This window comes from Nansenia antarctica, assembly GCF_963989245.1.
Source record: "Nansenia antarctica genome assembly, chromosome: 3".
In the NCBI taxonomy this organism is placed as follows: Eukaryota; Metazoa; Chordata; class Actinopteri; order Argentiniformes; family Microstomatidae; genus Nansenia; species Nansenia antarctica.
The window spans coordinates 77,147,558-77,175,422 of NC_137688.1; the positions used below are offsets into that span (position 1 = coordinate 77,147,558).

General features: G+C 43.6%; 1 protein-coding gene across 1 annotated transcript in view; it reads right to left on the reverse strand.

The window, feature by feature from the left end:
* Positions 1-6,295: 6,295 nt before the first annotated feature.
* Positions 6,296-27,865, reverse strand: part of LOC308154429 (creatine kinase, testis isozyme-like) — a gene marked incomplete at its 5' end in the record, with an annotated part of 39,919 nt that continues 18,349 nt past the window's right edge. The window contains 7 exons of the mRNA XM_080527590.1: positions 6,296-6,491; positions 6,618-6,807; positions 6,995-7,118; positions 7,376-7,547; positions 8,584-8,716; positions 8,841-8,995; positions 9,249-9,403. Coding sequence (XP_080383716.1) covers positions 6,313-6,491; positions 6,618-6,807; positions 6,995-7,118; positions 7,376-7,547; positions 8,584-8,716; positions 8,841-8,995; positions 9,249-9,403 — 1,108 coding nt within the window. The 3' untranslated portion in view covers positions 6,296-6,312. The remainder of the gene's footprint in view (positions 6,492-6,617; positions 6,808-6,994; positions 7,119-7,375; positions 7,548-8,583; positions 8,717-8,840; positions 8,996-9,248; positions 9,404-27,865) is intronic.

The window sequence follows — 27,865 nt, forward strand, 5'->3', positions numbered from 1 at the left end:
GGACCATATTATTATTTTTGCCTTTAATACATTTCTAAATGTTCACACATGACAGGGAGATTCTTAGCAACAGAAAAAAGTAATTTCCCCCTATGACACCTTACGTGAAACGTGAAAAGAATTTTTGGCCGCGCGTTGACACTTGTTGTGCATAGTGACTGCTTAGTGCAACGGACAAAATGCAGAGGGAACGAGACCGAGGAAGAAAATGTTAATCGGGTGCTGAAAAAAGAAATACAAATAAAAGAAAGGAAGGCTTCAGGGCCTCGCTTAGAGGTTCGTTCGAAACATTTCTAAAAACAAGTGAGTCTCCCGTTAGCACCGAAGAAGCTAACGTTACTGCTAGCACTAGCAATGCTAGTAGTAGCACGGCACAGCCCCCCCTGAGAGGCAAAGATGATGTCTCTGAGGTGGAGGAGGACAACTGCTACACCGGCAGCAGTGGGGCTGCCCAGCCCCAGGTGATGATGGTCAGGCGTGGCGAAGTAGAGGATACGGAGGCGGAAGATGGAGCTACTCAGAGCAGCAGCAGGGCTGAGAGTGATGGAACGCAAGACGAGCCTACGGTGTTAGATATGTCATGTATGATGATCCTGGTAAATTGGCCGGTACATATGGACTCTACAGTTACAGAAGTGATCATTAGAAGAGGTCTTCTCATCTGACATCCACTCTTATCCAACAAGATTCAATAATGACCTCCACTTACCTTTCTGTCGAACTTCTAGCCACCAATTTAACATTTGTTATAGAGGTCCGAAAATCTGGAACACCTTGAGCTCGCCACTGAGATCAACACCTCGATCGGCTTTCAAAAAGCAGTTGAAAAAATATTTAATCTCGTTATAAGCTGTTTATTTTATATTGTAGTGCTTTTCCCGTTGAAAGGTGGGCTAGATGGAAATCTATGTTTATTTTTTTACTAATCTTACTATCCTTGTATCTATTTTCAGTTATTTTTGTTTGTTTTGTTTTTGTCTTGTGTGTTTGTATGTGCTATCCTACCTTTCTGCCCGATGGATATGATTTTGTTTGTGGTTTCTTTTCTCCTATTGACGTGCAGTAAGTGTCCCTTGATTTTCATTTGAAACAATGATATGGACGTGGAGTGGAACTCTGTACAAGCCTTCTGGGCTTCGTTCCCTCCTTGCACAATTTCTTGTGTGCTAAATAAAAAAACTAAAACTAAACTAAAGGTCCCCCAAAGATGAAACCTGGATTTAGTTATCCTAAAAATAATGAGAACAGGAACTTTAGTGAAACTTTATTTCTCCGAAAACTACCAAATGGGGAAAAAATAGAAAGAAAGTGGCTTGTGTACTCTCAAAAACGGGACATGTCTTTTTGCTTTTGCTGTAAGCTTTTCAACATAAAGGATAGGCCTACATGGTGGTGAGTAACATCTCTATTCATGTCAATAATGGCTTGTGCGTATTTAATGTTGGGTATGATGACTGCTTTATCCTAAATCCTAATCCTTTACGAGTATAAAAGGTTTGAAATGAAACAAACATGGTTGTAAACTATCTAAATAAGTAGATATGCTATTGTCTATCAGCACAGCATGTGAGCGCATTTCTTGCAATATATCGGTGCGTGCGTGTCGCGCGGTTATAACAGTAGCCTACATCATTATAAAAGGCCTCGGATACATATGTATTGTGTATCTAAATCTAATTTTAAAAATAATAATAATAAAAATAAAAATAAATCCTCCAATACAAAAAAACAAACAAAAAAAAAGGCCTCGCAAATCTGACTTCGCACAGGGCCTCGCATATCTCCCAAGCGGCCCTGGTTCTACCCCTCGCAGGGCACTACACAGTGTATTCACTTGACACGTCTTGCCATACAAATGCGGAATGCGCTACAAATGACAATTAGCCTACTCTGATTGGTATGCTACCAATTTGGACAAAACGTAGGTGTCTTGTTATAGAGATTGTTAGGAGCTTCGAGGTGACGCGATTGTCCTTTATTTAACTTGTGATGGTGCAGTTAGTGATAGTTTGTTATAAATAAAAACGGAATAGGGTGCGCCTCAGACCGCACCTTTTGGGCAATAGACTGTTTTGAAGTAATACTGTCAAATCCTTGAAATGAATCAAATAAGCACTACAAGCTCCGGTAACTTTTCAGCCTACTCAACTCTTCAAATAATTAATTAATTTTTAAAAAGTAAATGTTTAAATTGACATATTCGTCTGGCAAGGCAAGTTTATTAGTACAGCACATTTCATACAACAGGGGCAATTCAAAGTGCTTTACATACGTTATTTAAAAATACAGCAAGAGCAGCATAGTAAGAAAATGAAAATTACAATGAATAAAAGCAAATATAAGAAGTAAATAGATAAAACATTTAATAAGAATGGAAAAAATACATTGATAGAAGTGTTTGTGTTTAATCATAACTGGTGCAAAACATTAAGGTTTTTAGCATAGATTTAAATATTTTAAGGGTTTGGGGCCTGTTTGATTTCTTCAGTGAGTTTGTTCCAGGAGCATGCAGCAGCGTGACTGAAAGCTGCTGCACCGTGTTTTGTTTTTACTCTTGGAACGATTAGCTGATTAGCCTCAGCTGACCTTAGGGACGAACACTCCCATGATCCCATCTCTTTCCTTTACCTTCTTTGGTGCGTCTTTGTTTGTCACTCATTGTATTTCTTATTTCACAACATCTTCGGAAAAACTCTTGGTTGGATGTAACTCGGACGGTCTCATCTCTGGTCTCAGTGGTTTTTTAAGTCTTTGTCTGTTTCACCTTCACCCTTCACCTCAGTTCTACTGCTGTGTGCCTATGTCTCCTCCCTGACCTTTCTGTGACCTTTAACCTTCGACCTCTCACTGCTCTTCCTCCCCCTCAGGGTCAGTATTGACCCGTCCAAACGGCAGACAGCCAAACCTTCCACCCCTCCTGCACAGGGAGACAAGACTCTTAGTAAGTCTTCTGTCCAACCGACCTCTCCTCTCCTCCTCCCACTCCCTCCCTCCCTCCTTCTCTCCCTCCTTTTATCACCCCGGCGTTTGCGGCCTGTGATCCATGTCTTACATTCTTTCTTTCTTTCTTTCTTTCTTTCTTTTCATGTATCCGTAAACAAAAACAAAATAAAATATATACACTACTTTTTTTCAGAATCCATATTTTCTTCCAGATTCAGGAGCGGAAGATATAGAGAGTTGTAGGAAGTCGCAGATGGAGATATAGCGACAGCGTAAGGGATCATTAAAAAACCCTACCCCCCCCCCCCCCCCCAACCCTAACCCCCCCCCCCACAAAGAGAGCTCTCACCCTGTCTGTGTTTCAAGTTTATGTGAGAGAACAAACTCTGATGATGCACACCCCAGTCCTGTCCTGTCCCGTCCCCCCTTCTCCCATATGTGTATGTAAAACCCTCACAGCCCCCCCCCCCTGTCCCACATAACAGCCTCAGAGCCTTTTTTTCGGCCCTTCTATTCTTGCCCCCTATCTTCTCCTCCGCCTGTCCTGCCCTGTCCTGTCCTGTCCCCTGCCCTGTCCTGTCCTGTCCCCTGTCCTGTCCTGTCCTGTCCCCTGTCCTGTCCTGTCCTATCCCCTGTCCTGTCCCAAGCCAGCCCAGAGACCCCCAGGAGCAGCTTCTCTCTGCCTCCCTGCTGGCTGACGTCCAGGCTGGTCTGCATGTCCTGATGTCCTGATGTCCTGATGTCCCCAGCAGGGGACTGGGCCTCATGTCCCTACCTGTAGTCTCTCTAGCCGTCTCTGCGCTCTGCAGCGGCCTGTCCTGTCCCCTGTCCTGTCCCACGGTGACTAGCAATCTGCTTGTCCTCTCCTGACACACGTCCAAGAGAGAGAAGAAATAGAGGACACACCTCCTTCGCCTCCTAAAGAGACACTGTCCAACTTTCACCCCCACCTCCCCTCCCCTTCCCTCCCCCCCTCCCCTCCCCTTCCCTCCCCCCCTCCCCTCCACCCTCCCCTCCCCTCCCCTCCACCACCCAGACCAGAGTAGACAGCATGAGTCCTCCCACACCAGCAGCAAGTCCACATGGTGGCGTCTTCTGCATGCAGTGGAAGTGATGCACAGTGTGTCTGGTTATGCGTGGACTGTAGGTGAAGTGTGTGTGTGTGTGTGTGTGTGTGTGTGTGTGTGTGTGTGTATGTGTGTGTGTGTGTCTCTGTGTGTTTGGGTGAATCTCATGTTCTCATGTTTATCAAGCTTTACACAAGCTGTCATCTGGTCATAGCATCATCACCATCACTGTGTTCCCTGTGCTGTGTGTGTGTGTGGTGTAGAAGCATCTCTTCTTCTTTGTTACTTTTTAAAATCTGGGTTTCAATGTTTTTGGTGAAAGAAGCAAGAAAGTGTGAACCCCCAGTCTGACTGATCATGTGACTGGTCATGTGACTGGTCAGCTCGAGCTCCATTTGATTTATTCCAGATATTCTTGAGAGAATCGTCAATATTTTGTCCTGTGTCGGGGTTTCATGTTAAGATTGTTCTGATGAGGTGATGATATTTTGGTGGTGGCTTTCTTGTTTTTATAACTTCCAGTTATGTAACTGTTACTTGTTCTCTCTCTGTGTATGTACGGTAAACAATATCTCTCTCTTGTTCTCCGTGATCTTTCAATGATAAAAAAACGTTCTTTGGGAAGTCAACATTTCAGTTTTTTTGTCTTCCCCCCCCCATCCCCTCTTCATCTTCCTCCGCTTCCTCAACGTCTGACAGAGTCTCAACCGAGTTTGAGAGAACCGGGAGATTTGAGGGCTCAAGGTGAGGTATCTGCGCTGGTCCTGACCCCCACAGGCTTCAAGCCTCCTCCTCCCGCCACCATGCTATGAACCCCCCCCCCCCCCATCCATCCAGTCAGTCAGTCAGTCAGTCCCTAGCCCCCCCGGTCCATCCAGGATGTCTTCCCCCTCCTCCCATTAGAAGCTTATGAGGGGATCTGAATGGGGTGTGTTGGTGTTGTTGGTGCTTTAAGTGCGTGCCCCCCGCCTGTTGTGATTGTGCCCCCCCCCCCCCCCCCGGTCTGCATGACGCCACTCTGCTTGTGTGCTGCATAACCGCCAGTCAGTCGCATGCTCACGACCCCGCAATCAACAGCATGGTTGTGTTGTCGGTTTATTGAGACCTCTGTGTGTCTGTACAGGTTTGATGGATACATTTTGTCCATTTCCTGTCTCCTGTGTGTCATTTCCTGTCTTCCTGTCTCCCACCCTGCAGTCGCCATGTACCTGGGGATCAGAAAGGGGAAAGGGCGGGCGGTAAACCCCGCTCCCTCAGGTTCACTTGGAGTATGCGGACCACCAGCTCCCTGGAGCCCAGCCACATCATGAGGGAGATCCGCAAGGTGCTCGACGCCAACAACTGCGACTACGAACAGCAGGGGAGTTTCCTGCTGCTGTGTGTCCACGGAGACGGACACGCTGAGAACCTTGTCCAGTGGGAGATGGAGGTGTGTAAGCTGCCCCGCCTCTCCCTCAACGGCGTGAGGTTCAAGAGGATATCCGGCTCATCCATCACTTTTAAAAACATTGCTTCCAAAGTCTCCAACGAGTTAAAGCTCTGAACACAAGGGCCGAATATGATCTAGAACGTATTTAAGCTGTACAATCATTAAAGTAGCAGTTTCCAAATGTTTTTTAACAAGAATACACAGAGTATGTATTGAATATTATAATGTATAGAGTAATGCTTTGGCAATAATCACTGAATAACTTACTAATAACTACAGTATAATCTGGCCATATTTGGCCAACATAACGAGTTGAATATGATTTGTCATGCTGTGAACGTGGACAAAGAGCATTTATAGTCTTTGGTATTATTTATTTCATCTTTTCTCTCCTCATGAAACCTTAGCATTGTTTTCAGTGTACATAATGTATCTTACTTCCAGACAGCCACACATTGTTATACTCCATTTTTCTTTTATATTGTTTAAAAGTAGAGCTCATGGAATTCATGTAAAATGTATGCTCACAAGGTCAGAGTCACCCGTGTCTCAATTAAAATGTCTGTAAACATGGTTCACAGTCTTGACTTCTCATGCTAAGGGTCGATCGTGTGGCTTATTTAAATACCAAGAAGGATCATGGGTAACTTCAGCACGCATGCAGTGACAAAGAACAAACGCAGTCAACCACAGATCGAAACATTTTATTGTTGTGTTTTCAGATCCACTCTCACGTTGAAAGAAGACCTTGAGTGAGAGAGTAAGTGCTCTTTAATACAGAGTGCATTCCAGGATAGTGTCACACATTCATTCAGACATGGGGAGGGGGAGGGAGGGAGGGAGGGGGGGAGGGGTGTCCAACCAGGGGAGAGTTTACTTCTGGGCGGGCATCAGGTCATCGATTGACCCGCCCTTCTCCAGCTTCTTCTCCATCTCCACCAGCAGCTTCACGCCGTCCACCACCATCTGCATCAGCGCCACCTCAGAGAAGCCCAGCCGGTCGGCGTTGGAGATGTCGAAGGTTCCTCCCACAGCCGCGGTGTCCACGCCACCTGAGAAGAGGCCAGACCGTTAGTCACCAGCCATCAACACAGGGGTTTCAGAACCGATACAGTATTCCTTCTGGCAAATGTATTGTCAGCATTACATGACGACATCATCATCATCATCTCCTTTACCTGTTCCGCGTTTCTGAAGCCTCAGCTTCTTGAGGATCTCCTCAAACTTGGCGTGCTTGCTGACGTTGGGGATCTTGACGTGGACGCCGGCGCGCAGCCCCGTGCCGAGGTTAGAGGGGCAGGTCAGCACGTAGCCCAGGTGCTCGTTCCACATGAAGGCGTGGCCGTTGTCTTTGAACAGAGACTCGATCTGCGGAGAAGGAGATTCGGGGGGTGGGGGCAGAATTTAGTTAAGGTCGACATCGACGTTACCACAGAGTCGATAACTAGCAACATTTTTATAAAAACACCACGTTCTGAACGTGTGACGATGGTAAGTTACGGTGGAGATGATTGGCAGGTCTAGCTCGCCCAACCAGACGCCCCCTGGGTCTCACCTTGGTGAGGCCGGTGCAGAAGCGTGTGAACACCTCCCTCATGTTGCCTCCATTCTGCATGGAGATGACCCTCAGGTGGTCCTCCTCGTTCACCCACACCAGGAACGTCTTGTTCTCGTTGTGCCTGAGACAGAGGAGAGCCTTAAACAACCTTCCTCTGAGCTCAGGAAGTAAGGCTTCTGAAGCACCAAATGTAATGTATGTATAAATAAGCCTTATTAACACCAGAACAGCCGTGGGTGGGGTCTTTTGACCGTGAGAGTAAAATTATTTTTATATCTTTGCACTTGATCAAATTTCAGGACCACTAGTGGTCGTTGTGTGTAAGTAGCAGCTTCCCATTGTAAAGACTATGGTCGTTTGACCCCCGAGGCGCCTCACCAGATGCCCCGGCCGTCGGGCCAGTCCCGGCCCATCCCGGCGGACAGCAGCAGAGGAGACACGGGCTTGTCGAACAGGAAGTGGTCGTCGATCAGCAGCTGCTGCTCCTCGTCCGTCATGTTCTTCAGGGCGTAGTACTTCCCCTTCAGGTCACCTGACAGGGCGGCCAGGGCTGGAGAGGAACGGACATGTTAGCTCCTCTGGGGCTCGGGCGGTAGAGCATGGCGCTAACAGCGCTTAGGTTGTGGGTTCGATTCCCGCTGGGACCGTATATACTAAAATGTATGTATGCACTCACTGCAATGTAAGTGTCTTTGGATAAACATGTCAGCTGAATGGTGTATGTTATTATATTATTATATCAGCTCCGTTTGAGTCTCCGTTCATCTGGAGGATTAAATGTGTGGTGTCCCTCTTCTTACCTTCACTAATCCTGCCATGTAACAACAGTATTATTAACACCAGTATTATTAACACCAGTATTTACATTACAAGCCACAAATGACCTGTTCAAAACAGCCAAACAAAGCCAGTGACCTAAAACTGTTTAACAAAGACATCCCCATACGACTCGCCAACTCTCCTGTCAATAACTTGCATTAATTCGGCTTGCCACTAGAGGGGAACCTCTACACAGTAATGTGGAAATGCATCATGACAGGGTGGCGTGCAGAGCTCCTGACCCGTTGCTGTGCAGAATGCTGTCTGTCCTCTGCTCCGTTATAGGTCATGGCTGGACAGAAACATCCACCTTTATCCTAAGCCTGCTTAGTGGTGCGTCAGCTTCTGTCCACCGCAACCCCCTCCCCTGTCATCCTCATCTAACCCCGCCCCTGTCACCCTCATCTGAACATCTGTGCTCAACTCTACGTACCACCCTACCCCTCTATGTACCACCCTACCCCTCTATACCCCCCTACATACCACCCTACCCCTCTATGTACCACTCTACCCCTCTATGTACCACCCTACCACTCCATGTACCACCTTATCACTCCACTATGTACTACCCTACCCCTCGACGTACCACCCTACCACTCCATGTACCACCTTATCACTCCACTATGTACTACCCTACCCCTCGACGTACCACCCTACCCTACCCTACCCCTCCATGTACCACCCTATCCTACCACCCACGTACCACCCTACCCCCATCACTCCAAGTAACATTTAAACCCTCGCCACACGGCCCCTCTCCTCCGTACCCTCTATGGAGAGCTTCTCGATGCCCCTCCTCTCCCCGCGGCTGCAGTGGGGGGGCAGGCAGAACCCGCGGACGCTCCGGCCTGTCCGGACGCGGGAGCTCAGGACGTAGTTGGGGTCCAGGTCATCTCCGCCCTGCAACAACACACAGCGGTTAGCCTCTCTGCAGGAGGGTAGAGGGCTTCAATAAACCATGGGTCTCCCATCTCCAGAGAGACAGACTGACAGCCGTGTGTCAGGGAACAGAACAGCACCGGACCTTCAGGTTCTCTGGGTTCAGGTCGGTCTTGTGCTTGTCGGAGGGTTTGTAGCCTCCGTGTCTCTCCTCGATGACGGGGTCCAGCAGCTCCTTGAACACCTCGTAGGTCTCCTCGTCTCCCGCCACGCACCCCACCGTCATGATGAAGGGATGGCCTGGAGGAGAGACCAATCAGGAGGGGGCTTAGATGGAGACACACACTCAGGACCAATGACCAGGGTGGTGTTCCATCAACAACGCTAAAGGGAAAATCCAGGCTTATTCTGATAAGTCTAGTTATCCAAAATAAGCCTGGATGTTCCTTTATAGACGTTGATGGAACAACCCCCAGGTCACTGACCAAAGCTCAGAATGTCATCAAGCTCAAGGCCTATACTGAGACTGAGACTGGGGATGGGTGTGTGTTACCAGGATTATCAACCCCTGTCTGAATGACCCCGTCTATGGTGAAGCCGTTGGGGGTGGCTCTCTCTCGGAGCTGCTTGTATATGTCCTGGGTACATATACAGGACTCCTCGTCAGGCGACAGCCTCTTGATTGTCACTTTGGCCATTTGGTCATTGCTGAACAGTAACAACAAACACATTCTACAGGGTAAGGGGAAGCTACCTGTTATGCTTTAAAAAAATGCATATGGCATTTTTGAAATCTACATTCTCCTTAAAAGTGTTCTCCTTACTTGGTAGGCTAGTAAGGTAGGTTAAGTGTTGATTGTAAGTCGCTTTGGAATAAGCCGGCGTCTGCTAAATGCCAAAAATGTAAATGTAAGGGGGCAACTGTCAGCTAGTGATATTCTTGTTGCCTGTTAAATGTTATTATGGCATGCCTGACTAACCAAATAATTGACCTATGTTCCAGCTACTAACACTGAGTGAGAGGCAGACCAATTGAATAAACTGCAACTATACACTTGATGCCGAAATGTTGCTGTAATGTTTTAACCCATCGGCAAGGTCATTGTGCAGAACAGAAGTGTGTCCTTGAAACGTGACGATCAGAAGCCGCCACATCGGATCCAGAGACGCCCTAAACGCCCCTCGCTAAACCCCGTTACCAGGCAGGACAGGTGTCTGGGTGGTTGAAAGCCGCTTGACTCTTTACCTGGGTTATCTACCCCGGTCTGTCTTGTATGTAAACCAATACACTAGTCTTGTATGTAAAACCAATGCACTAGACTTGTATGTAAACCAATACTACACTAGTCTTGTATGTAAAACCAATGCACTAGTCTTGTATGTAAACCAATACTACACTAGTCTTGTATGTAAACCAATGCACTAGTATTGTATGTAAACTTTACATACAATACTAGTGCATTGGTTTACATACAAGACTAGTGCATTGGTTTACATACAAGACTAGTGCATTGGTTTACATACAAGACTAGTGCATTGGTTTACATACAAGACGAGTGTGTTGGTTTATTTGGGAATCAGAAGAGCTTCATAATAATTGTTTGGGATTGTCAATGTCTCCATGTAGAAGAAGAGCAGTATTATGTATGCATCAATGCAATCACGATTCCCAGTTGTTAACTGACCACTAAAACCCATTAAAACCCATTGAAACCATTAAAACCCATTTAAATCATTAAAACCCATCTTTTTAATATTGCCTTTAAATTACTAAATGGTTAAATGATGATTACATAATGATTAAAGCATTTGAGCTGCAATGTTTGCAGGAAAAGTGCTATACGAATAATGGTTATTATTATAACCATTATTGTTATTATTATTATTATTATTATTATTATTATTATTATTATTATACAGTTTCTCCTCCTGTCTTTTTAAAAGATTCCGACGTCATCAACTGGAGCCGAAAATAACACATTTCAGTCGTTTGATCGCATCTACGAAGCGCAGCGTTTGCGCCGATTCACAGATCTGCACCGCATCTAGACCGCCTCGTACTTCAGATGTCAATGTAACTGAAGCAAACACGGTGTCATAGTCTGTAAACCTGCGCCTCTTCCGCCCAGTTACAACACTCACCAACCAGGACACGTGGAGACTGATGTGAGAGCTCCTGGATCGCCATCCTCATTTGGAAAACACCGTGATATCAACAGCAACCTTTTATTTGATGTTTTAATCCAGCTGTTTTTCAGAAGGTGGGTCAAGAAGCTGATGAACGGTGTGAGAGGTGAAAGCGTAGCTACTATAGCTAGCATCGTTGAGACCAGTTCAGTTGTGCACAGGGACCTTGCCGGATAACACTAGCTGGCTAGTTTGCTTGTCTGTGTAGATTAAAGATGTGTACAGTTTCTCCAGGTTGTTTATTGTTAGGCTATGCTTGCACCCTTGGCTAGCTAGCCACCGCTGCTCATGTAGCTAACTGCTCCTTTAGTTTAGTTTAGTTTAGTTAGGGTTAGTTTACTCCACTGGGATATATTCTATATCTATATTATATATACTTACAGTTTCTCCATATGTTCTGCCGTGGTTGTGGCTGTTTCAGGTGAAGCCGTCAGGTGAAAATAAACGGTCAGTTAATCAGAGTTATGATGATAAACTGTCACTTTAAATGATACAATGTTTGAATCTAAACAAGGCGCGTGGCGTGTGTGGCGCGTGTGCATGCATTTGATGATTAACAACATTTTGTAGAATGTTTATTTTTGAGAGAGGAGATTTCTGCCTGCAGGCAGGTCAAGGGTTAGAATTGAGTGTCATAATTTCTAGGTTGTTGTTATCTATCTATCTATCTATCTATCTATCTATCTATCTATCTATCTATCTATCTATCTATCTACATACAATATCTGTGTCCATACACTAGCTGTGTCCATACAGTAGCTGTGTCCATACACTAGCTGTGTACATACAGTAGCTGTGTCCATACAGTAGCTGGTCCATACACTAGCTGTGTCCATACAGTATCTGTGTACATACACTAGCTGTGTCCATACACTAGCTGTGTCCATACAGTATCTGTCCATACAGTAGCTGTGTCCATACAGTATCTGTCCATACACTAGCTGTGTCCATACAGTAGCTGTGTCCATACACTAGCTGTGTCCATACAGTAGCTGGTCCATAGACACTAGCTGTGTCCACACACTAGCTGTGTCCATACACTAGCTGTGTCCATACAGTAGCTGTGTCCACACACTAGCTGTGTCCATACAGTAGCTGTGTCCATACAGTAGCTGGTCCATACACTAGCTGTGTCCATACACATACACTAGCTGTGTCCATACAGTAGCTGTGTCCATACAGTAGCTGTGTCCATACAGTAGCTGTGTCCGTACAGTAGCTGTGTCCAGACAGTAGCTGTGTCCATACAGTAGCTGTGTCACAGGTAAGGGTCACCGGATCCTTCAATCGATCCAGACAAATCGGGCATCTGAATTGGTCCTCCTCTACAAACATTTTAGCTGCTCCCATTTTGCCAACAGTCTATACACAAAGTAGGAATTATATCAATTTTGAGTTTTGAACAAGATTAAATGTAGAGCTGAGATCGACGCAAATGTGCCTCAACATTGAATGTGTGGTCGTTCTGGTTGAACTGGTACAACAGTCACTGGCTGCAGTGCAGTGTTCTTCGTCAATATAGTGTGGAACAGTCACAGACTTGGGACCTAACACACAGTGCCCCTAGCCTGGCACAATGCAGCAGTCCCTCAGCCGCTTCTCCGGGGTTAAAAGAGTAGGCACTATTTTACCCTCTACCTGTTGAATAGAATACTGCAAGTAATGCATCTTTTGAATTACTTATATTCAGTACTCAAGTTGTAAAAGAAAATCAGGGGGGATGGTGGATTTTATCATATGGGGACAATTTGAGCATCCCACAGCGTCAGTGACTTCAGTGTCAGTGACTTGGTAAAAATGTCATTGCATGTGTGCGTGCTAGGGGTGGGCATCAATGATCGACGATCGATAATTGATCGATAAGGATCTTGGTCGATCACAAAATATTTTAATCGATAATCATTAATAAATTAGTTTTTTTTTTTTTAAAGGACATTAACGTTTTCAGTCATCCTCCTATTTGTGAGTAACTGTTTTTTTTACTGCTCCTATGGTGAGTTACGTAAAATGTGTTTTTAAGTTAAACAATTTAGGCTACTCACTGCCTTGTTTAAGAGGATTGTTATCTGACTGATGAATGTGTGCAATAGCAACACAAATAACGTTTTTCCCCCAAGGAAAACATGCTTGTTATTTCTTGTAAAAAAAAAGAAAAAACACTTTTTTTTTTTGTAATGAAAAAAAAGCGTATCGATTAATCGATAATTGGTCGTTAATTCTTGCGATTATCGAAAAAGAAATGTTGATCGTTTGCCCAGCCCTAGTGCGTGCCCACAGTATTTTATTCAATATGCGCAAAACTAAATGTTGAAATAGCAGTAATACCACGTTCATTGATAAAATGACATAAGGGATGGAATGGGGGGATGGCAGTTTTCGAAGGGGGATGATTTTTACTGTTCAAAACAATGTAGCCTACATTGAATCAAAAGGTCTGGTGTCAGCTCCATAGAGCTCCCTCAGCAGACACATGATGCGATGCTCTCTTCCTTCTGTCCAGTCGTGTTACCCCTAACTCACCCTTGGCCCAGCGTAGAGTAATTGTGAAATACCAGGTTATTTCTTGCGTCTTATTTGAACATAATCATATGGTCACCAGTTTGATGGTGATGGAGCGCTATCTGACAGAGAGAAATGTTATTGTCACCACTCTAGTGTCTTTTTGGGGGTTTTTTAAGTAATTTTTTCTGAGTGGGGCAGTCCCACTCACATTTGTCATTTTATTGACAGATACAGTAGAGAATCTAGACAGGAAGGATGGGTGAGAGAGAGAGAGAGGAGGGATGACATGCAGGATGTGTCCCCGGCCGGAATCGAATCGCTTACATGGTCAACGCTTAACCCGCTACGCCAACCTAAGCGCCCCCACTCTAGTGTCTTTATGGTGTTTTGTGCATCACACATTTTTTCATCCATCATACGTAGTATTACATGTTACCTGCTCACAGTACATGTCCTGCTCACAGCATGAAGGGGAGATAAGGCAACGTCTGGGTGGGGGCCACGGGTGTGGTTAGAAAGGCTTGTGTTTGTGCCTAAGGCAGGGGTAGGGGTCTAGCCAAATAAGGAGGACAATGAAACTGATTGGAGAGGAATCAGTCGAGTCGAAGATGCTTGCGCAGAGCACGATAATATAATTTTGAGTTGAGTGGTATCTCAAACTGTTTTGATAACGCTTCCAGAGCATTTGTTGCAGGCAACTTGTATACAATGTCTCGACTCTCAGGTGCAATGAAACATGCCTGATTGTAGCTATATCCTATCCTTACCTTATGATTATAACGCATATATATTTTGGGGTCACCAGTATTACTTTGCAGTGAAGTTATGTGTGAGATTCTGAAACTGAGTTTGGTAGGGAAATGTATAGGGCTGGGTATCGCCACTGATTTCCCAAAACAATTCGATTCCGATTCACAGCTCCCGATTCGTTTCGATTCACGATTCGATTCGATTCGATTCCGATTCGATTCCGATACAATATCAATTTTCCTTGAATATGAAGAGATTCTCAGAACTAATGCTATAAATGGTTCAAGGAACCCTATAACATGTAGCATTGTTAAACATATCAATGTTTACATTAAGAATTTACTCCAAAGCAGTTACATGAATGTACTTCTTATTGGAACATAAATGAACATCATTGACCAACATTTTGCTAAATCAGACACTACAAAAAGTGCTTTTTAACGTGCTTTACTGCAGCCAGTGTAAATAAAGGGGCTACAAACATAGCCTATCGGTAAACAAGACATCACATATCCCTCAGGACTGTCTCAAATAGCTTATTTGCATAATATATATATATATAATACAAAATAAAAATGTGCAAAACTCAAACGAAAATAGTGCAATAGATGAGGGTATTTTGGGGAACAAAAAAACACATAGTAAACCATAATGTCCATGAAACTAAAGCCCTTCATTACTGCTTTCTCACTTTTTGGAGATTGGAAGATTTTATTCAGGAATAAACATACTTGGAAAATCAATGATTATTAAAATACTGTAGTATACAGTAACAATAAGTTAGTGGAAACACCACAAACACCACAGGCTTGTTTCGGATCCGCTTTTCCATGTTTCACGTCAGGGTGATTCCTCAATAAGTGGTTCCGTAGATTTGTGGTGTTTCCACTAAATTTAACCTCCACTGCGCACAGCTTGCATATGGCTTTGCTTTTGTCCTGCTCATCTCTATCGTCATAATTTTTACATCCAAAATGCACCCAGACATCTGCCTTTAAGCCTGGTCGTTGCGTGAGATATGATAAATTCTTGTAGCGCGAGATCTGGCCACGAGATCTCGTTGCGGGTTGAAGCTGCAAGCAAAAAAAAAAGAAAAAAAAGAAGAAAAAAAGATCGATCTCGGGATTTATGAATCGATAATCGCTCATTCAATGAAGATCGATTCAGAATCGGGAAATCGATTTTTTGAACCCAGCCCTAGAAATTTATGAATTTCAAAAATCTAAAATGCTGGGAATTCATTTTCTCTGTCTAAACGGGAGGGCTGAACAGGGATATTCTTGAGCACAACCTTCAAGTAATGTTCAAACTAATTAAGACATTGAGAAGTAAATGCTTTTATATTCCACAATGTCTTGTGTTCATTTAGGAATACAGTAATCTCCCTGCATATTCAACAGATACAATAGCTGATCAGATTGTATAGATTGCAGTTATTCATGGAAGAGTTGTTCTGTGCCAAATAACTGTGCGTGTGCGTGTGTGTGTGTGTGTGTGTGAAAAAAAAAACTAAACTAGCTTCATGTTATATGTGAAATTATAAGATGGTGTCATGTTTCGACCTCTGTAGGGCCGCTAACTTTTGACTTTATAAGTTGTTCAAAAAGCCAGTGCAATTTAGCGCTTTTGATATTCCCTAGATCTGTTAAAGCTGTGAAACTAGCTATTGTCTCAATATTTATTGTCTCAATGAATGGACCAGCTGCAGGGGAGAAAGAAGAATGGGTTGAAACTAATCTAAAATAATGCACATTAAGAACAAAGGAGGTAGAAAACACACACACACACACACACACACACACAGACACACACACACACACACACACACACACACTCTTATTTACTTGGTGCTGCAGGAGGCGACAGGCCCGAGCCTAAAAAGGAGGAAATACAAAACATTGTAAGTTCCTCTGTATTTCTGACCTCTAAATATTATTATTATAGTTTGCTCCTTACCAGAAACACACACACACACACACACACACACACACACACACACACACACACACACACACACACACACACACACACACACTTTGACATTATGAAAACAGTCAGTTACAATAGTGCTGAATTGACAACCAGTTATGCCTATAAAACAGACAGTATAAAGCTCATGAGTACAAGAAGCACTGCCTTCTCCATATTGAGCGGCTACCAATAATAGCAGATACTGAGCAATACTTTGCTAACTGTTTGGCCCTTCTCTTAGATAGGCCAGCCATTTGAAGGCCTCTGACAACAAGCTTGTGAACATGGCCCAGGCTGCCAAATATGACAACTAAAAGTTTACATCTGTAACCCAGTTGTGATATGGCCTGCTCCAGCTGTTGGTATTTCAAGAACTCGGTTGAAAAGGCTTCCTCTATGTTAACCTCACAGTAATTGTTTGATTTCAAATAAACCAAACAAACAATGTTTTATTAGCCATGCAATCGATCATTCAATCATAGGAATGTGGTCATTTTTTACACACACCCAAAAACACCCTGAAGCTTTTGGAGTGTAGAGCCAAAAGAGGAAAATATGCTTCACTGTCCCATTACTTAAGTGCAGGGCACTATAGATTTATAACTCATGCGCTTGCTGAAAATATAATTGTTTTCACTAGCAATGATTCATACTCAGCCAGACTCTGTGTGCCATCTCCATTCAATGTTTAACCTTCTTCCTTTCCTCTCACACTTCCAATCTCATGGTTGGTTCTTTGGAGGGCCCAGAGTCTGGCTCCCAGGTTGAACCCTCCTACATTGTGAGCATGGGGCCTCTGGAGGCACCTGGCCGGCAGCTTTGCATCGTTGCCCCTGTTTTTTCTTTTTGTTGTTGTTATTTTTTCCGAGTGGGGCAGTCCCACTCATATTTGTACATTTTATTAGACAGATACATCGAAGACAGACAGGAAAGTAAGGAGAAGAAGGGAGAGAGAGGGCATGTCAGCAGGGCATGGGCCGGATTCGAACCCATGTCGACATGGGCATGTGTGCACTGTAGACCGTGGTGCTAGACCACTGGACCACCCCAGGCCACATCGTTGCCCCTGTTGATAGGATGGCAATACCCCTGCCTCGAGAGGGCCTGAGTTAATGCTCTTGACAAGCTGTTCAAGCTCTTGCGGGTGTTTGATCTGGGTTACCCAGAGCAGCTTGGCTCCTTTTATGGCTTCCTGGAGCACTTGTATGGTTTGGATATGACCCCACACGCTGCCCAAGACTCGCCCTGCAGCAAGAGGTCCAAAGTGCTTGAACTGGTGTCACGACTCCACATGCCTTCCTGACAAATAGAAACGGGACACATAAGACATGACTTCCCCCCCGACCGCTGTTTTCTTTATCGTGTCATGTTGCCTTCTCAGTGTCGTGTGATGTGACAGGTGTAACTCAAGACTGAAGATTGCTTTACTATATTTATTAGCAGTTCCTCTATAGTGTATTGGATTGTTTTACCCAAAATGTTTAAAAAGATATATGTTGTATTGAAGAGTATATTGCATTATGGATATTGGGCACTGAAGTGATGCCTCCTCTTTTGTATTGAGATATTCCTGATCCTGTCATTTTTTTGGTAAGAGTCATATATTTGATTTTTTAAAGAATAAATGTAATGGTTCAGAAAAGTGATGGTACGCAGTTTGTCATGTGAACACCTGTACACTGCACAATGTATCATGATCTGAACATATGAGATCACAAATCTTCTTGTTATACTGTATGTGTGTGACTACCATACCATTAAACTAAGATAATAAGATGGTTGTCATCATTTTTCAAATCTTTATTAATAAGTAATTACAGAAAAAATAAATGACATTTCTGTCATGGCTTCCGCATTTACGAGAGAGTCGGAATGTGAGAAAGCATAATACTTCTACGTGATCCATTTTTAAAAGCGTATTATTCCTATATTAAAATAACACATTTTATGCTGATGAGAATTGTATTCCAACTTCATATTCCTTATGTTTCTAATGGACAATGTTCTACCCGTCCTGGGTACTGGACTGCAACTGTGGCAGTCAATTATTTGACCCAGGGTTGCCAGATGGAGCGTATTCCCGACGAATGGGTTACTTTTGATCACATTTTATTTTACAAATATCATTGGCAACAGACATACAGGCCTCCTACCCAATGGGCACCTACCCAATAGTAAATAGCGGTTTTCTGACAATCTAGGTTTTGGGCTGGTTTTTGGTGGATTTAGCTATTCTTAGACTGTAGTTAGGCTGGAATTGTTGATCCCATCTGGCAACCCTGTTGATTGAACGGTCGCGGCTCCTGTTAAACAGACGTTGGACGAACTTCTTCTGTGTTCTGGAATAATACGGTATTTTATATATATATATACTCACACACGACATACCTATACAAACTAAGGATATGTAAACAAACACCTTATCTGTCACTGAATTAGCTATTTGTTTGATCATAACTTCCTTTATTTTTCGAACAGTGCAATTACATACCCAGCCATCACCGTGTCTTGAGACATCTTAAGACACATTTGACATCTTGACAGACAAAATGTCTTATTTTGGTTAATTAAGACATCTTAAGACACATGTGATGATATTTTGGTTAATTAAGACATCTTAAGACATCTCAAGACAAGGTGCTGGCTGGGTATGTACCATACGAGCTGCTAGCTAGCTAGCTCAGCAGACACGTCGACGCTCCGGCGCTCTCAGAGCTCATTTACGAACGCGGCCTTTTGTTACCAGGCTTGTATTATATCATATATATTATATTCCTTAAGTCATTGAACAATAAGTAATTGATATAAGTAATTGATTCCATAAGTATTTGAATAATATCGATGATTCGGTGACAGTCCATCTATCCACCATCATCACCTATGCTACCTGTCGAGTCAGTTGGCTAGCTGAAGGTGATTCAGATATTCAATACAATTGAGTTGACACGTATTTGACACTTGAGTGACATTCTTGGCATGGATTGTTTAATGTATCTAGCAAGCTACAGACTACAGGTATATAACAATATAATATAGAGGTTTGTCCCGTTTCCATGGGAATGTCTTCATCATATTTTCATCCATTGTTGCTGGGTCATGATGTCCTTATGCAGACTATGAGCTGAACATTGACTGTGTGAAGAGGTGGAGACACTTCTATTCAAACCAAAGCGTTCCTGTCTTGCTGTCATAGCCAGCTCAACCACGTTGGCAGAATCATCACTTGAGTTTATTGTTGTGTGTGTGGTGGGGGCTGTATTATTATTGTTATTATTATTTTAGCTCTATTCTCCAACAGTTTGGATTTGAAATCAAACAATTACTGTGAGGTTAAAGTAGAGATTCTCAGCTTTAACTCAATGTTTTCTTTTTCTTGGGTTCACCATTTAGAAAGTGCAATGTTTTTTGACATACTCCCCCTATTTCAGGGCTAGAGTAAAGGTATTGGAAAAAACATATAATGTCCACATGAAGTAGGCTACTCATGTTTAGCATTTGTTCAACAATACTTTGCTGCAATAACTGGCTGAAGTCACTGACTCTTCCGGATGCTTTTTGCCTAAAATCGTATCATCACCGCTTTTTGACTCTGAAATAAGTTGCTATGGCTATGCTCTGCTATGTTTGGGGTCATTGTCTTGCTGTATGATGAAGGGTCAGGGGTCATGGTCAGGTTTAGGGGTCAGGGTCAGGGTCAGGGTTAGGGGTCAGGGTTAGGGGTCAGGGTTAGGGTCAGGGTTAGGGGTCAGGGTTAGGGGTCGGGGTCAGGGTCAGGGTTAGGGGTCAGGGTTAGGGGTTAGGGGTCAGGGTTAGGGGTTATGGGTCAGGGTTAGGCCCTGTGGTGAAGCTCCTCCTCCTCCCATGATGCACTGCAGCGGGTGGGCTTCTAAACAGCGGCGTGTGTCTCTGTCTCTCTAACTCTGTCTCTCTGTCTGTCTCTCTCTGTATGTCTCTCTCTGTATGTCTCTCTCTCTCTAACTCTGTCTCTCTAACTCTGTCTCTCTCTCTGTCTGTCTCTCTCTGTATGTCTCTCTCTGTATGTCTCTCTCTCTCTAACTCTGTCTCTCTCTGTCTGTCTCTCTCTGTATGTCTCTCTCTGTATGTCTCTCTCTCTAAACCCTTCCTCCAACTTGGATCTGGATACCCTCAAATTAAAGAGGGTGTTTGACAGTCTGCACTTTAAGGCCATATTCATTCTATGACTATAACTTGAATATGTTTTGGTAAACAACTAAAATAACAACAGTTCTGTCAAAGAGTCCAAATGGACCTAACTGTAGCTTGGCTACTGTTTTCCAATTCTGGAAAAAGAAATGTTCAATGTTTTGATTAAATTCCGTCACTCTGTTTTAATATTTTGATCATCTGTGTTGGTAGGATTCCCTGCACTGTGAACTGTCCATCTGGGCAGAGAGATGGAGGCTTCTGCTTACTCAGTGTCGGAGAGCCAGAGGACACACCTTGGGTCCCCTGATGCAGAGGCAGAAGGACAGAACCACCGGAAGGACAATCTTATTAGGCTCCAGCCACCACCACCACCACCACCACCTCCCACCCACAGGAACCATCACTCTCCCAACATTAAAGAAGAGTACGACACACCGTGGGACAGGTTTCTACGGGACTTTATCAAAAACCAAAAGGCCAAAGATGAGATGCTCAGCAGAGAAACGTCAGGGTGTCACCTCTCTGAAGCAGCGAATGACATGGATAGTGACAGTAATGACATGGATAGTGACAGTAACGGCAGTTCAGAGGTCAAGACTGGAGGTCAGGAGGTCAGGAGGTCAAGATCGAAGAGTGCTATGGTAGGAATTCCTCTCAGCAAAGGCCAACCACAGGCCGCGCTAGAGCTGACCAATCACATCCTGAGTCAGGTGGTCACAAGAGCAGCTCAGTGATTGGATTACAGGAGCAGCAGAGAAGGACAGCGGCAAAGGAGCAAAGGAAACATAGTTGTGGTCATGAGGACATGCGCCAGTGCTACGTCCAGTGTGGGAAGAAACTAAACACGGCGGATATTGTGAAAATACAGCAGCGAATAAGAAGACCAGACCAACACCGTTGTGCTACAACTGATCAGTAAGTCACACATGCTGCTAACGCTAACACATGCTGCTAACCCCTAACACATGCTGCTAACGCTAACACATGCTGCTAACCCTAACACATGCTGCTAACCCTAACACATGCTGCTAACCCTAACACATGCTGCTAACCCTAACACATGCTGCTAACCCTAACACATGCTGCTAACCCTAACACATGCTGCTAACCCTAACACATGCTGCCAACGCTAATACATGCTGCTAACGCTAACACGTGCTGCTAACCCTAACACATGCTGCTAACGCTAACACATGCTGTGGATCCTGTCCACAATGATCCTGTTCAATAATTCACCATAGGGTGCCAGGTGTACAGTATGCTAATGGTGGTCATTGAATTGATATGATGAGTCATACTGCAGGTGCATGACTATAATCATACTGCAGGTGCATAAGTCCATTTGTATTTGTATTAGCTCAGTATTTACACATTTCAACAGCAGCTTAACAGTTATTAAAGGGCAGTTGGTAATTAAACAGTTGGTAGTTAAAGGGCAGTAGGTAATTAAACATTTGGTAATTAAACAGTAGGTAATTAAACAGTAGGTAATTAAACAGTTGGTAATTAAACAGTAGGTAATTAAACAGTTGGTAATTAAACAGTTGGTAGTTAAACAGTTGGTAATTAAACAGTTGGTAGTTAAAGGGCAGAACTAGGGATGCACGATATGCATTTTTTTCCTACCGATACCGATACCGATGTTTACCCGCTTCTCGTGGCCGATAACCGATATGATAACCGATATGAGAACAGATATAATTTCACAGTTGATAACCTGTAGTTCATGCACACCTGAAGGTAAGAAAGGCTATGTAGTGAGCAAATATTGATGATTTAATATTCCATAGTGATCTCACCAAATCTAACTTACATCACTATTGTTAACACAACAAAGAGAACACTTCTGACTCTTCAAATGTTCATTTATTATTTCCTCTAACAAACAGAATCTGTTATAGACACTGTGCACAATGCTTTTTTTAGCCAAGATCTGGCCTCCTTTTATGAAAACAAAAAAGGCTCACCTAAGAGTAATTAGATCAAAAAAGTGTCAAAAATAAAGTGCATCTTGTCTATCCCTGTAAATTGAAAATGCATAAATAAAATATCAAAAAATAAATAAATAAAGTGCATCAGTCAATACAAAAATAAAGACTTTTATAGAACCAAAAGTTTTATAGAACTTTTACAGAAACTAGTGCCAAATGGCTGCTTAGTCTGCAGATAAACAGAATGACACAAGGCACATAGTAGGCTACACTAGTATGCTTAATAAAGCAACTGAAAAGGGCTGGGCTATGCTACTTTTAGTGCATGAGGATGAGGTAGGTTGTGATAAAACGTATCTGGCTTACGCTAGTATCGATCAGACTATGGATGTGTGTGGCGACTGTATCATACAGAGCAGGCAGGCACACGTCTGCAAAATAGCGGCGGCTTGGGAGTGTATACCGGGGCTCTAAATGTGAAATTAGCTGGCGAAATCCTTTATCTTCTACTACAGAGAAAGGCTGGTCGTCGAGGGCCATAAACTCCATTATTTTTTCATTGATTGCTTGAGCCTTTGAGCTGTCTCAAGTAAACTTCCTGCAGTTTTCAAATGCGTGTTCAATAGGCACAGCAGCTTTTTTTTTTCGCGGCTAGGCTACCTTCTGCTACTAGTGCTTGATATTCCTTCCATACAGCGTGCTTGCAATGGTGAATCTTAAGGTGACTTGAGATTCGTTGTGTTGTAACTCGTAGACCTTTGCCCTCCTCTCCGAACTTTTGTCGAACATGTGTTGCAAATTGCAAACGCACTATCTGCCTCAGAAACTCTGAAGAATGTCCACACCGGGGAAGACATGTTTTGCTCTCGTCTCTACACTGCGTGGCTGTACGCAGGCGCAGCATCATGAGCGCGGAAACCGGAAGCAGAAATATTTAGTGATGCTCCGATCTGATCGGCGCCGATCAGTATCGGCCGATATGGCCTTGATCGGTTTTGATCGGAGTTCTCAAAACGGCCGATCAAACACGACCGATCAGTTTACAAAATGGCGTCGCCAGTCTGGAAATATTACACAGTGTCGGAAAGAGACAACAAATATGCCGTTTGTAATGTCTGCTCAAAAGAAATACCTGAGGAACGCATGCAAGGTCTTTCAATACCACGAATATCATACGGCATTTGCTGCGTTCGTCGATTCGCTCAGAGAGCGCCGAAGCGCACACTGGGCTCGACGTCATAAAGGGACCGAGTGCTTTGATTGGTCGAGAGGCGTTCCACGAGTGCTGGTCAGAGTTCCAGCGCGACTTCACGAGCGTAGTGTAGGTAGTGTGCAGCGACGTCATGTGACCCCGCGAGCAGGAAGTCACTTGGCCCATAGCAACAACTATTAGCGCTTGAGTTTTAGGTCTTCCTCTGTGCACCTTGCACAAGTGTAGATAGCGAGCGACTTTTCAGCAGCAGGACATATTTTAGATGATGAGAGGAACAGGCTGAGTGCCAAAAACGCTGAGATGCTTGTATTTCTCAAGGCTAATCTGCCAGTGATGCTGCTTAATCAGAAGTAAGGTTTGAGTCTGAAATCTCCTTAGGTGCAATGTTTTGTTTTTTTGTTTGATTGATTATTGCTGACTTGCTGTCTTTTCTCCTCCTAAATATGACTTGAAACTGACTGACTTGAAACAGTATTTTATATTTAGCTGTAGCCTGTTTATGTTGCTATAAACTGTTTAGTTTGGGTATGTTTATTGTTCCTCAGGAAAGCTACAGTATACTGTATAAGCTCCAAGTTCTCTAAGAGCCCCTAGTTCCTCTCATTCGAGTGGAATGTTGCACATTTGATGTGACAGTGTACATTTTATTTATTATGATTTTTATTTTCACATTTTATTTGTTTTTCCTGAATTAAGCTACAGGTGGTTGTGAATTCAATAAAACAGATTGTCGTCAATTCATGATACTTTCTCATCTCCTAATTTCATTTAAATACTTAATATACAATGTCAATGGTGGTAGTGGTGGTCTAGTGGATAGTGAGTTAGTGATCTAGTGGTCTAGTGGATAGTGAGTTGGACTTGTGATCGGAAGGTTGTGAGTTCAAATCCCGCCTGAAGCCACACCACTACTAGTGTGCCCTTGGGTAAGGCACTTAGCCCTCAGTTACTCCAGGGGGAATGTCCCTGTAATTCGTAATTGTAAGTCGCTTTGGATAAAAGCGTCTGCTAAATGGCAAAATTATTAATTAAATTATTTCAATGGTGTTAAGAATAATTAAAAACATAAATAATGCTACACAATAAATAGAATGCTTCAATTGCCATTTTCGACGCTGTGATCGGTGATCGGTGATATCGGATCGGCAGATCACTGATTCCAGTGATCAGTGATCGGCACCAAAAACCCTGATCGGAGCATCTCTAGAAATATTTCCGGCTTCATATTATCGGCTCTATATCGGCTAAAATTGTATAAAACCGATAAATATTTAATAACATTAATTTCCCATTATCGGGCCGATAAATATCGGTGCTGATAATATCGCGCATCCCTAGGCAGAACTATAAGCATGTCTAACAGATGAATGTCATGTATGATAAGGCAGCAAGCTGGCTTGGAAGGGAGCTGCCAGTCAAGCGTGCAAAGGCCACGCCCACACAGCCTCAGAACTGTCTGACCAGGAATTAGAGCCTAACTAGAAGATTATTTTCATAGTTTTTTCATAGTTTATTTTTCCTGGACACAAAATACAATTGGAACCATTTAATGATTACTTTCCAGACCCTTTAATTACAGCAAATGCCATCAGTAATATTATTATTGCATTTGCAGGACGTGTGTCCTGTCAGTCTAGATGGGAGTTCAGTGAACTGTTTGTCTGTCATGTCTAATCGACCTGCGTTGTTTCTGCCTCCAGTGTTTCTAGCCGCAGGTCCTCTTCAGCTGTAACCATGGTAACCATGTATGAACCAGAATGCACCGAGTCCCCTGGATCTGGCCGTGGTTCTCCAGCCCTGAAAAGCCCACAGTGGGGTCCAGAGATGGTGGCAGTGAAGATGGAGGAAGAGGATGTAGAGGAGAATGGTGTGATGGTGAAAAGCCCACGGTGGGGTCCAGAGATGGTGGCAGTGAAGCTGGAGGAAGAGGATGTAGAGGAGAATGGTGTGATGGTGAAAGAAGAGGATGGAGGAGACCAAAGGAGGGAGGAGGGAGTGACGGTGAATCAAGAGGACAGAGGAAGAGTGGAGATGAAAGACAGTGAGATGGATGGTAAGTCTTTGTTATTGGTGAGTGTCATTGCACTGTTGTAAAACCAATGCTGCCAGTGCAGTGTAAGTCAGTCAGTACCTGCATCATCTGACAGTCCTGCTCTCTCCCACTGTGTGGGGTTGATATATCAGGGATAGTTCCCCAATCTAACCCAGTCCTGGACTACAGGACAGCCACATGTTAACACCGTTATCCCCAATCTAACCCAGTCCTGGAGGCCGTTCCACTAAAGTGGATTAGTATATCGGCGATTTAAATAAATCAGGCGATCAGGCAACTCGGGATTGGAATTCAAGCCTCAGGTGATTCCTCGAACGAGGATCAGGCTTGTGTCATGAGTGTTCACAGAACACCGGCTTAGAAATCCTCGATATGGGCGCGTGCACGCAGACATAAAGAGCCCCGAAGAGTCGATCTGTCGAAATAAAGATACTCCACTCTGCAGGGGTCCTACATTTGCGCAGCATTCCGAATTATTGATCTTTATGAAGACGGAAAAATAAGATGTAAAATAGTGCAATACTGCCGCAATTAACAAGGCGAGGGAAATGGTTTGGCAAGAAATTGCTGACCGATTAAATGCGTAGGTCATACTAGCCCCAGTTATTGTTATATGTTCATATTTTAATAAATTAATATTTACTACTGTGGTGATATCCGCAGCAGGCTACAAGCCGTCATATCGTCACAATGGCCTAGTGGTATCGACCGCTGCTATAGTATTTATTCGTCTTTTTAAATCGGTGGTTCAAATCCTTCTTCAGACACACTTTTTACTGCATTTCGTTGTCTGAATCTAATCTAAAATCTCATCTAAAAAAGTATGTAGGCTATAAAATTGTGGTGCAGGCTAATTTACAAGAACTGACACGATTACAATGGTGTTTGAAGCCTTTGCATGAAATCTTCGGTTAAATGTAAAAAAATAAAAATAAATACTTATTCAAGTCTCGAACTCGCAACCTTCGGAACTCTAGCTGGTTGCCTTAACACTAGGAGCGCCACGGGATCGCCATTCATTCCACCGCAATCAGGTGTGAAACAGCACGAGCAGATTTTAACATGGAGAAGAGTGTACTGACGGACAAGGATCGCTGGAGGGCGATGTCACACAAGGCCGTCTGCCAGGCTCTTGACACCTTTTTCCCAGAAAGGCGCAGTGATGACGTTTCACATTAGGGTTAGCTGTACGTCTGTACGTGCCCCCCGGAAGCAGGGGCTGAATTTAATCCGCCAACGAAACGATAGATTGAGACTGCGGGAGCTTTACTAACGAATTAAAGTTTATTATAAAAAAATAATAGTAATAAATATTGCAATATTGTGTTTGTATACTGTGTTTGTTTGTCAATATTGTATTGTGATCATATATATGAGCTTCACAGTTATAAAGTCTGTTTATTTGTCATGACGCCGGTCACGTCAGTCACCAGTGGTGTAGTGTAGTTTTTTTCTAGTGGGTATAGCCTACTGTTATCAGGCTCATAGTTCATTTCACCATAACAATAAATCTGCGCTGCCTGTCTAAGGTTATATATATATAATCTAAATATTATAATTAGGGATGTCCCGATCCCACTTTTTCACTACCGATACCGATACCGATACCTGGGCTTCGGGTATCGGCGATACCGATCCGATATTTGTATACATTTTTTGACCCCTGAATAATAACAAATACCTCCCCAGTATATAGTCCACACCAACAACAGTTAAATTAAAGACTGCCAGCCTTTATTAAAGCAACAAATGCGACGTGTTGTGGATTGGAACTACAGATCATAAGCTTTCAAATGATGTGTCATACATTGAAATCCCAAAAAATATGAAGTTAGAGTCATTTGAATGTTGTTAGACGTCAGGCACCTATAGGGTTAACCTCTTTGTAATGAAACCGGAAGCACACAGCGCAGCGCTATGCGCATTTTAAGCGCATATAGGACTCGCGTGAAGCGCTATGCGCATTTTAAGCGCATATAGGACTCGCGTGAAGCATTTCTGCGACACGTGTTTCTGTTCACTGTTTTTATTTCCTCATCGCTTATACACATAAGTTTGACTGCGGATGACAGTAGGATCGGATCAGAGCCTTTTTTTTTCTTCTGGTGCGATCCCCGATCCAGCATTCAGGACCAATATCGGGTCGATATCCGATATCAGTATCGGATCGGGACATCCCTAATTATAATAATAATAATAATAATTCATTGGATTTATATAGCGCTTTTCCGAGGCTCAAAGACGCTGACAATATGGGAAAAACGGAAAACACAGAAACAACAAGCAACAGATAAAATGAGCACATAGAACACAGAGTTAACGAACGGGGAAGGGGAGGTTGTATGCATGTCCATGGGGGGAGGGGGGTGGGAGGGTTAGGGGAGAAGGTTAGGGAT